Source organism: Neoarius graeffei, chromosome 20, assembly GCF_027579695.1.
Source record: "Neoarius graeffei isolate fNeoGra1 chromosome 20, fNeoGra1.pri, whole genome shotgun sequence".
Taxonomy (NCBI): Eukaryota; Metazoa; Chordata; class Actinopteri; order Siluriformes; family Ariidae; genus Neoarius; species Neoarius graeffei.
In genome coordinates, this window is record NC_083588.1 from 25042549 (window position 1) to 25054678 (window position 12130).

The 12130-nt window shown below is 43.7% G+C and overlaps 1 protein-coding gene across 5 annotated transcripts in view; it reads right to left on the minus strand.

Moving 5' to 3' along the window:
* The window catches only part of trap1 (TNF receptor-associated protein 1), a 180997-nt gene that overhangs the window by 74786 nt on the left and 94081 nt on the right, over positions 1 to 12130 (minus strand). For all 5 annotated transcript variants that reach the window (XM_060901426.1, XM_060901425.1, XM_060901424.1 and 2 more), the window contains 4 exons: positions 3835 to 3944; positions 3653 to 3726; positions 2941 to 3096; positions 2708 to 2828 (listed from right to left, as the gene is read on the minus strand). In XM_060901426.1, coding sequence (XP_060757409.1) covers positions 2708 to 2828; positions 2941 to 3096; positions 3653 to 3726; positions 3835 to 3944 — 461 coding nt within the window. The remainder of the gene's footprint in view (positions 1 to 2707; positions 2829 to 2940; positions 3097 to 3652; positions 3727 to 3834; positions 3945 to 12130) is intronic.

Below are 12130 nucleotides of genomic sequence, written 5' to 3' on the forward strand. Positions count from 1 at the left end.
CTATGTACAGGGAATTACAGTTGTCTAAACGGAAGGAAATGAATGCATGGATGACCGTTTCAAGGTCTGTTGGGGATAGAATGGGTTTCAGCTTGGCTATGGTACTTAATTGATAGGAGCTGCCTTTAACCACGCTACTGACTTGCTTGTTGAAATTTAAGGAGCTGTCTAGTAGAACACCCAGATTTCTGACTACACTATGTAGGTTTGACGAATGAGGACCAAGTGCATTACTAAGGCTAGCGACAGAGGAGGAGGAGCCAAATAGAATGATTTCAGTTTTGCTTTCATTAAGTTGTAAAAAGTTGCGTGCCATCCAAGATTTAATATCCTTAAGACAGCAAAACAGTTTGTTGAGGGTGGAAGTGCAATTTGGAGTGAAGGGCAGGTAGAGCTGTGCATCATCGGCATAGCAGTGATATTGAATGTTATGCTTCTCGAGGATAGAGCCCAGGGGGCAGCATGTAAAGGGAGAAAAGCAGGGGGCCTAGAATGGATCCTTGGGGGACACCATATTTACTTGCAGCAGTGGAGGAAGACTGGCTGCCTACTTTAACACAAAAGGTTCCATCCTCCAAATAGGACCTAAACCAGTTCAGGACTGGGCCTTGCAGTCCTACTTTGTCATGTAGGCGTGCCAACAGAATATTGTGGTCTATAGTGTCAAATGCAGCACTGAGGTCAAGCAGGAGAAGGACGGCACATGAACCAGAGTCTACGGCGAGCAAGATGTCATTATGCACTTTAAGTAAGGCAGTCTCTGTGCTGTGAAGGGCTCTAAAACCTGACTGAAATTTATCCTAAATGTTTTTCTCTCTGTGCTCTCACGGAAGGCGGTCGCATTTCTCTGCTCTTCTCTCCTTTTTTTCCTGCTTGTGCTCTTTGTTTTGTCTCGTCTGCCTATCCTTTTTTTTTTGAGAGACTCTCTCTGCATTGAATTTCTAAACTAAAAAAGCATGGATTTGATAAACTGGTCTCCTAACGAAATTGACACAGTTTTCTCGATGGGTTCGGGGGAACCTGCCTGTCCTGCTGGAATGTTTGTGGAGGACATTGAAGATATCTACCTATTCAGAACCATGATTACCGGACTTTTGCTGATTGGATTAGGCATTGCCCTGGTATATCGAGGAAATCAGACAACGGTGACAGCTGTTCAAAGCCCCACAAAGCTGCCTGATATGATTGAAGCGGTGGGCAAAGCCGTCGGCACTCAGACTGTGGCTATTAGAACTTGAACCACAACATGGCTGTCATCTTGGAGACGCTTTCGGCTTTGCAAGGAATAAGTATTTCGGAGACCAAATTGAACTGGACAGAATGGACGAAATGGACAGATATGGACGAGTGGTGTGGACGTGTAAAGTCTGCGTCTGTTCGAAAGACCAAACAATTTCTATCTTATCGACATTCGGCTCCCTGAACAGCACCGGCCTCGATCAAGGCCGTTGCTGGGGAAACATTTCCCCCAGAACGTCACTGCTGGGAGACACTCTCGCATTCTTCACATTCCTTCCCCAATTTTCTGTGGTCGCCGTTTTTCACCCCCAGTGTGACAAGCAGGTGCGTGACCAGCGCCCTCATGGCTGCAGGAGCGGACGGCTGCTTGCTTGCGCTGGGTTACCTCTACCTCCTCCCCTCCCCTCTTACCCCCTTACCCCCCACCCGATTGCCCCCTCCTTTCCCCCCCTCAAGTCCTGTGTTTTAAAGTGTACTTGTGTTATTGTGTGCTTATGTGCAGAGGTTTTTTTTAAATGCTCCCACACTGTACTCCTGATAGGTGCATAGTGGGGGGTCCTTTTTTCCTCATCTTTCCTCATGTTACTACCGTGTTTCTTTTTCTTTTATCCCTGTCTTCCTGTCCTGTTCCCCCTCTGTAAGGACAGGCTGACGGTCAATTTCACTGGTACAGTGGTAATAAAGGGTTCATTCATTCATTAAAGTTGTTTAGGTGGGAGGAAAGCTGCTGGAATGTTCAATGTTCAAGTGCTGCTCATGTTGTGCCACAAAGTACCTGAACATTTGGAGGAAAGCGCAAACTGCCTTCTTGCCACACACAGGAATCGACAATTGATTAGCGTCACTCTGACTGACAGGGATTACAATAATGTCTCACTCTCTCAAGCCCCAAATGTTGCTCATGAGATATCAGTGATCCTGTTTCCTCCTGCTCTCCAGACCTGCCTCATCCATCTTGAGGCCCCACTTCTGGTTGAAGCCTGAACCAGTGTGCATAGCAGTGCAGGTTTTGAGATGTGGGAATTAAAAGTTTCCAGCGAACGACTGGAGTTTTACTTGCTAATATGCTCATCAATGCAACTTCTGCATGCAGGCTTTATGAGGTCAGTACAAGGTCCCTCTGGTCATGTGTGCACTAGCCTGGGTGAAGCTCCCTCATGAAGAAAAGACACTGACAATCAGGAATACTGTTAAGCATTTAAAATCTAAAATAGTTTGAGTTTAACAGTTTTCCTGGTTACTTAATTACTTGTTAAATTCCAAATGTGTTATTTCATAGTGTTAATGTCTTCATTATGATAATAAAAATAGTATAAATGAAAAGGAAAAACCTATGCGTGGTATGGCCAAACATCACTGGTAGTGTACTAAAACATTCCTTATTATAATGATTAAACTGTTTGAGTAAATTGCTTAAGTGGCTAAATTCAAAATTTTACAAAGCTGTTGAAATGAACACTAGGCCAACCTTGCAAGAAGCGCAGCCACTTGGGCAAAATGTCTGTAGCCTTGGTCTGGATCAGGACTTTCCGGCTGTACAGTGCCACTCTGGAGCCCATTTCCCTGCTCACGTCAAACATGGTGGGCTTCTAAGTTCAGACACAAAAAAACAAACAAAAAAAATGTCAGGCAACTGAGAAATCAAAACACATGACACATGGTACGGTATGTTGCTGCCAATTCTACACATGTTCAACCCACCATTTCAGGAACGTAGAAAATGCTACGTATGTTGAGGGGAGCATCAGCACGGTAGTGCAGTGTGTAACGAGGTTTATCATATGCCTTTGCTATATAGCGATAAAACTCCTCATGCTGCCACTCACTGATCTCTTTGGGGTCCATCATCCAGAGAGCCTATAGAGGAAATACATAGGCTTCTAAGGAAGCAACCTATAAAGCTCACATTACACTGCAATTTTGTTCATCACCTGATCAGGTGTGTGTGTGTGTGTGTGTGTGTGTGTGTGTGTGTGTTAACAATGCTTGGATTTGACTGGTCATAAGGTGTGCATTTTCATATAAACAGGACAGATAGTTCCAGGTGTAACATGAACATTAATTCACATTCGTTAATATGTTATTGTTTTATAGTATCAGCTTATACACAGGGAATTTGTACAGCAGACGTACCGCATAATCTAAGACTAATAAAAATGGATTTTAAAAAACAGGTTGTTTAACAAAATCATTCTTATAACCATTGATGTCTTGAAGTTGTTGTTTTTTTTTTTTCAGAGGTGTTTAACATTTATGGAATGTGCACTACACCGCACACATCAGCAAAAATAATGTACTCTACATCTCTCTCAAAACCACAGTGTAATCCAGCCAAAATAAAATGGTCACTAAATCATTTAATAAATAAGTGATGTAAACAATGTCCTATCTGGTAAAACAGAGTTTTACTCACCTGCAGTGTGTTAAGTCGTCTGCCATTCAGGTAAATGGGGAAACTGACAAAGTTGCTGTACTTTTTCACAACCTCTACAGGACAGAAATTTAAAAATACAGACAAATACAAACCATGATTGAATGATCTGCTGATAAAAAGGCAACATATATAACCACTCCTGTTTTATTAATAAAGACTACCTTTAACACGGTCCTCAGAAGAAAACTCCTTGCATTCGTCCTTCAGGTGTAAGACAATCTTAGTGCCCTGTCTCACCCCACTGGCCTCAGCAATCTGGAACACTCCTGAGCTGCAGAAAAGTTTTTCTTCAAAAACTTTCAACTCTACTTTCCTCCCCCCCATTTCTCCTCACTTTGGTCACCTGCCAATTCCCAGGCAACAGCCATCGCTCCCCTACCAAACAAGTACAAACTTGACAAATCAGAATGGATGGAGAGCCTCCTGAACTATTAAAAAAAAAAAAAAAGCTCTTCGTGCAGGTAGTGGTGCTTGAAAGTTTGTGAACCCTTTAGAATTTTCTATATTTCTGCATAAATATGACCTAAAACAACATCAGATTTTCACACAAGTCCTAAAAGTAGATAAAGAGAACCCAGTTAAACAAATGAGACAAAAAATATTATACTTGGTCATTTATTTATTGAGGAAAATGATCCAATATTACATATCTGTGAGTGGCAAAAGTATGTGAACAAAAGTATGCTTTCAGTATCTGGTGTGACCCCCTTGTGCAGCAATAACTGCAACTAAATGTTTTCGGTAACTGTTGATCAGTCCTGTATACTGGCTTGGAGGAATTTTAGCCCATTCCTCCATACAGAACAGCTTCAACTCTGGGATGTTGATGGGTTTCCTCAAATGAACTACTCGCTTCAGGTCCTTCCACAACATTTCGATTGGATTAAGGTCAGGACTTTGACTTGGCCATTGCAAAACATTAACTTTATTCTTTTTTAACCATTCTTTGGTAGAGCAACTTGTGTGCTTAGGGTCATTGTCTTGCTGCATGACCCACCTCCTCTTGAGATTCAGTTCATGGACAGACGTCCTGACATTTTCCTTTAGAATTCGCTGGTATAATTCAGAATTCATTGTTCCATCAATGATGGCAAGCCGTCCTGGCCCAGATGCAGCAAAACAGGCCCAAACCATGATACTACCAACACCATGTTTCACAGATGGGATAAGGTTCTTATGCTGGAATGCAGTGTTTTCCTTTCTCCAAACATAACGCTTCTCATTTAAACTAAAAAGTTCTATTTTGGTCTCATCCATCCACAAAATATTTTTCTAGTAGCTTTCTGGTTTGTCCATGTGATGTTTAGCAAACTGCAGACAAGCAGCAATGTTCTTTTTGGAGAGCAGTGGCTTTCTCCTTGCAACCCTGCCATGCACACCATTGTTGTTCAGTGTTCTCCTAATAGTGGACTCATGAACATTAGTCAACGTGAGAGGCCTTCAGCTGCTTAAAAGTTACCCTGGGGTCCTTTGTGACTTCGCTGACTATTTACACTCCTTGCTCCTGGAGTGATCTTTGTTGGTCGACCACTCCTGAGAAGGGTAACAATGGCCTTGAATTTCCTCCATTTATACACAATCTGTCTGACTGTGGATTGGTGGAGTCCAAACTCTTTAGAGATGGTTTTGTAACTTTTTCCAGCCTGATAAGCATCAACAACGCTTTTTCTGAGGTCCTCAGAAATCTCTTTAGTTCTTGCCATGATACACTTCCACAAGCATGTGTTGTGAAGATCAGACTTTGACAGATCCCTGTTCTTTAAATAAAACCGGGTGCCCACTCACACCCGATTGTCATCCCACTGACTGAAAACACCTGACTAATTTCACCTTCAAATTAAGTGCTAATCCTAGAGGTTCACATACTTTTGCCACTCACAGATATGTAATATTGGATCATTTTCCTCAATAATGAAATGACCAAGTATAATATTTTTTGTCTCATTTGTTTAACTGGGTTCTCCTTATCTACTTTTAGGACTTGTGTGAAAATCTGATACTGATACTAAAAAACTACATACTTTTGCCACTCACAGATATGTAATATTGGATCATTTTCCTCAATAAATAAACGACCAAGTAAAATATTTTTGTCTCATTTGTTTAACTTGGTTCTCTTTATCTACTTTTAGGACTTGTGTGAAAATCTGATGTTTTAGGTCATATTTATGCAGAAATATAGAAAATTCTTAAGGGTTCACAAACTTTCAAGCACCACTTTAGATCAAACTCTCTCTCCACCCTAACAAAAAATAAGTCTCGATTCTTATTTTATACTGTAGCAAAATTAACTAGGAAAATAAGACCACCACAGAAACATCAATATGTATTAGCAACGACTTGAATTTTTTCAATGGCAAAATTGAAAAAAACCAAAAAAAAAAAAAATCATCTGGCTTTAAATCAACCCTGTAGATAACAATATATCAGATCAGTGATTAGAATGTTTTACTCTCCTTTGAGAGACCAAACTTATTTCACCAATTTCCTCAATAATATCAACTTGTATACTAGGGATATACAAGTTGAACTACAACGTATTATAGATTATTATAATATCCCATATTATGGAACATTGTTATAGTGAAAAAGCAACTTTCCCCCCCTACACAGAGTTCATTCTTGCTAAGCTTTCACACTGTGAATAAAGGCATCAACCATTCACATTGTACAAAATAGACGTCACGTGGTAACGCAAAATCAGCCTCGAATTTAACAGCAAGCCTCTGCTATGCATCGGTGTCACTCACACCTGGGAGCTGCGTGGCTATATTTCTATGGAATTTTATTCCTATCATTTATCAAGTGTGTGGTCTTTCAATTTGAGAGCAGTATTTATTCAATTTGCACTCAAATTTTACATCTTTGAACAGAAGATTTGTGAGCCCACAAACCAGTCTGAGGATGAGTAGGGGCTTTTTGAGAGAGTGGGAGAAACTCTGCAAAATCTGAATGTGAAATAAATGAATAATGCTCTCAAATTGAAAGATCACACTCTTGATTAAAGATAGGTTTAAATTAAAGATGGGTCCGTGAACACAACACTGTGAGCATTGCTTGATTTCTTGTTGTCCAACATCCCAGCTTCAACTCTTTAATGGGATTATGAAACACTTCCTGTTGTTGTTTGTACCCAAATCTTTTTCTTTCTTGAGTCTCTCTCTATAATTGTCTTCATCACTGCTAGACAATTCCCGAATTCACTCAGGACTCTGACAGTTGCAGTGCGAAACCAACATGAAACGAACACAAAGTATTAAAAAAAAACTGCATTGGGTGCGGTGTGCATATTTTTTTGCATACATTCTATTTTTGCATCACAATTTCATGTCATATCTGGTGTCTAAAGGCCCTCAGACTAACACTTAAATGTCTGGGTTTATTAGGACTATGTTGGTCTTACTTCTCTTCATTTTCTGAAAGCTTTTAAGATCAATCACTTAAATTTAAAATGTCCCAGAACACCCCAGAAAGTACAAGGTTTGGTTGATAAAAATATTTAACTGCACATACTTTGCTGCAGTGTCCAGCTTTGCGGCTCCAAAGGAAGTAGGTTATTCTAAGGGACAACAATTAACTTCTTGTGTAATCTAAAACCTGACTGGTTGAAATGAATTTATGGGAATACAAACTTTCCCAAGTCTCTCCCCTGTACCCACCGCCACCAAATGTACATTGTAATGTACACAATGTACATTGTGTGCAGAGTGCAAGCAGGGATTCTGGCAAGACTATTCAATGATCTTTACAATAATATAACCTGGAGGTAACACAGGCATGAACTAGTTTTTCCTGCATTGTGTCATGACCTTATATTTCTTATCTTACCCTTCTTTCATCTCAGAAATACTGCTATCCTCATAATAGTATCAACATAAGTTTCAAATAAAGAGGCTGGAGTCACTGATCACCCCAAGGTCTTTTATAACTGCAGTCTGCTGCAGTTTCTATATAATCAGTAAGCTTACTTCTGGGTGCATGTTTTCCTAAAACAAGCACTTCTATCTATTCAGAATTAAGTAGAAGGGAGTTAACAAGCATCTAGTGTATGTCCTTTACACATTCCTCAGTTTTATTAAGCTGGTGTCTCTCATCAGGCTTTGCTGAAACAGTGTGTCATCAGTATAACAGCGGGTGTTAACACCATGCTTACGAATGTTATTACCCAGAGGTAACGCATATAAAGGAAAAAGCAGTGGATGTAAGACAGAACCCTGTGGAACACTAAATTTTACCTTAGTTGTTACGTTCCCCGCGGCGAAATAGGGGATAGGGGAAGCAACAGAGATAAACCAAAACGACCTGGGAGGAAAAAGAGGACAAGGAGGCGGACTCAGGGCCGAAATGGAAACCGTTTTTATTCACAAAATAGAAAAAAAAAATTAAAGTTACTGGTCTCCAAACAAAGGAAAAACAAACAAGAGTCAAGTTCTCTCACCAAAACTACAACAAACAAACCACAACCAAACAGATCCGGGATTACGCACGCTCCTTTCCCCTTAAAGGAACAGCCCACTCTCGCTAGATGCAGCTCACAACTCTCTCTCTCCTAACTGTCACCGCCACAGCCCGCCGGCTCACACACTCCCTCGAAAGGCGTCTCCCTCTCACTTTTAACACGGCCCCTCAACGACGTGAGTGGGAACAGCTGCGTACAAGAGGAAAGGGCATCCACCTGAGAGAGAGGGAGGGAAAAAAAAAAAACCACACGCACCCACACACACGACCCCTAGCACCAGGGTCGTAACACCCCCACCCATAAAAACAAACCCCAGTTTGTTTAGGAAAGTGGTAGGGAATACCGGTTTACAATTTTCAATTCCTTACCTCACCCACGGTAGAGAGCGTCAGCTACCACATTATCAACCCCTTTTTTGTGTTTGATCTCAATGTTGTACCCCTGCACCAACAAAGACCAACGCATCAGCCATTGGTTATGGTTGTACATCTGGGCCAGAAACACGAGGGGATTATGGTCAGTGTACACGGTCACTGGGAGTGTACTTGAGCCTACATAGACCTCGAAGTGCTGTAAAGCAAGTAACATGGCTAGGGTTTCCTTCTCAATGGTAGAGTAGTTCAGTTGATAGGGTTTGAATTTTGCAGAGAAGAAACACACTGGGTGAGGAACCCCGCTACCATCACTCTGGAGCAATACCGCGTCAGCTCCGGACACACTAGAGTCGACTTCTAGCTGGAAGGGAAGACAGAAGTTAGGTGCAACAAGTACAGGGGCACTACACAAGAGAGATTTAGCCGCGTCGAAAGCATGCTGACACTCGGTGGTCCACACAAAAGGGACGTTCGGGCTACACAGAGTAGTAAGAGGGGCGACTACAACAGAGAAATTTTTACAGAAGCACCGATAATAGCCTGTCATGCCCAAAAAACGGCACAGCTCACGCCTGGTGGTGGGAACTGGGTAGGCTACCACAGCCGTGATTTTAGCCTCCACCGGTCGGACCTGCCCCTGCCCCACCTGTTTACCCAGATAGGTGACGGTAGCCTTGCAAAATTCACACTTGGCAAGATTAAGAGTTAGATTCGCATCCGCCAGCCGCTGAAATACTGTCCTCAAGGTGGACAGGTGGCTCGACCACTTACTAGAGTACACTATCACATCATCGAGATACACATTACACTGTGGAACATCACCCAACACTTGGTGCATTAAGCGCTGGAAAGTAGCGGGCGCATTCTTTAACCAAAATGCCATGCTCGGGGTGTTAACGGGACCTGCCAGTATCCTTTTAAGAGATCTAACTTTGTGATGTAAGTGGCTGGACCTATACTGTCCACGCAGTCATCAATACGGGGCAAAGGGAAACTATCTGACACCGTGACCACATTTACCCTCCTAAAATCAATACAAAAACGGGGCATTCCATCAGCTTTTGGCACTAACAAACACGGGGAACTCCAGGGGCTGCGACTAGACTTAGCTAAACCATTTTCCACCAGGTACTCCACCTCAGCCTTCATTAGCTGATGCTTATCTACTGAGCATCGATAGGCATGTTGCTTAATAGGAGCAGCACCCCCCACGTCAATATCATGCTGCAATACCTTGGTACGAGACGGCACATCCCCAAGCAAGGTGGGAAAGGACTGAAACAAGCTCAGAATTTCAGATCGATGTTCGGCAGGGAGGTAAGAAAGACGGGAGTCAGCATCTGACAGAAACTCAGAATTTGTTAATCTACCACTCTGTTGGCCACCAGAGGGCACATTGAGTCCATCATCCGCTAGTACCTCAGCACACACCAGGGAAGCCGGCTGCCCAGTGCTGCCCCGCACCTGAGATGGGTCTCTGGGAAAATAAGGTTTTAACATGTTTACATGACACAGTCGTGTTTTACGTCTACGTTCAGGGGTGCGGATGATATAATCCGTGTCCGATGCCCTTTTGTCTATCACATACGGACCTAGAAACCGGGCGGTGAGAGCAGAACCAGGCACCGGTAGCAACACAAGCACTTGATCACCAGGGTGGAATTGGCGCACCACCGCCTTACGGTCATACCGCTTCTTCATATCCTCCTGGGAAGCGGAGAGGGCTTCCCTTGCCAGTGAAGTAGCGCTATGTAATCGGGCTCTACACTGTGACAAAATCTAAAACATTGGTTTTAGGAGGGGAACTGGTCATGAACTGGTCCTGCAACACTTTTAAGGGGCCACATATATCATGGCCAAACACCAGCTCCGACGGACTAAACCCAAGTGACTCCTGCTTAGCATCACGGATAGCAAAGAGCATAAACGGCAGCCCCTCATCCCAATCTTTCCCGGACTTGTAACAATATTTCTGCAACATCGATTTTAGAGTTTGGTGCCATCGCTCCAACGCACCCTGTGAGTCTGGGTGGTAAGTGCTACCTACGGAATGGGAAATTCCCAAGGACTGCAGGGCTTGTCGGAATGCTTTTGACATAAAATTCATGCCTTGATCCGTCTACACGATACGTGGAAGGCCAAAAGTGGTGAAGAACTTTAGGAGGGCTTTACTCACCACCAATGCAGTCATTTTCCGGAGGGGAATGGCTTCAGGAAAACGAGTCGCGACACACATCACCGTCAATAGGAACTGGTTACCGGATTTAGTTTTTGGTAGGGGACCCACACAGTCTATGATAACATGCTCGAACGGCGCGCCGACAGCGGGAATGGGACACAGCGGGGCTGGAGGAACCTTTTGATTTGGTTTACCAGTTATCTGGCATGTGTGACACGTTCGGCAAAAATGGGCTACGTCCGCTTTCATTCCGGGCCAAAAGAAATGTTTTAGGACCCAATCATACGTTTTAGTCACCCCCAGGTGACCAGACCACAGATGTTCATGGGCCAACGACAACACATGCTGCCTACAACCCTCCGGAATCACTATTTGATGGACCGACCCCCAGTCCTCATCCACCCCTCCCGGTCGAGGAACCCACCTCCGCACCAACAAGCCATCATCCAGTAAGTACAATGATTTTCTTTTATTTCCGTGATTACCATCACCAACAGCAGCAAAACACTTTTTCAGAGAGGGGTCAGCCTTCTGAGCTTTTATAAGGGCGTCCCGATTTAGTGGCAGGGTGACATCAGGAGTGGTAACCGTCTCTACTAACCCTGGCAACTTAACAGAAGGGGGCAGCTTGTCCTCAAACAGGGTGGTACCGAACAGAGAGTCAGACAGATTCACTTCCTTACCTTGCTTACGGGCCTGAGCTCTGGTCAAAACACTGATGCCGAACACATCTGGGTGTTTTTCAGCTAAGACATCAGGCTCATGAACAGAGATAGGGACACTCACGACTTCTGGAGAAGGGTAAACTTTCCCACCCGCCAAGTCATTTCCCATAATGAATTCAACACCTTCTATAGGGAAAGAGGCACGAGCAGCCACCGAAAAGAAACCAGTCACTAACTGTGATTGCACATGGACGCAGTGGAGGGGCGCAGGCACAAAACTCATCCCAATCCCCCTAACCACAGCACTCACATCACAGGCAGACTCTTTATTCAAAGGTAAAACGCTAGATAGTATAAATGACTGGGAACCACCAGTGTCACGGAGGATGGTAACTGGACACTGATCCTCCACTCTACCCATGAGTGACATAAACCCACGAGAAATGAATGGTTTAAAACATTCATCTGACTCAGGTATGGCAGGACACTGACTGATCAGTGACGAGGCCATCGTTTTAATCAGACCCACTCCTTTTGATGGTTTCGGTGCAGCCCCCCGCTGCCTCCGCTTCAGCGCCTCACAGTCAGCGACCAGGTGGCCCGGCTTGAGGCAATAAAAGCAGGGCTTTCCCCCTCTTGAGCCCTGAGCAGGTGGACTGGCACGGGGAGCTGGACCCACCAGCGAGTCAACAGCCTTGCGGGAAAAGGTGCGGGTGGAAAAGGGGTCATGCCGGTCGAAGTTGGTTTTGTGCGTCAACGAAAACTCATCTGCCAGCACCG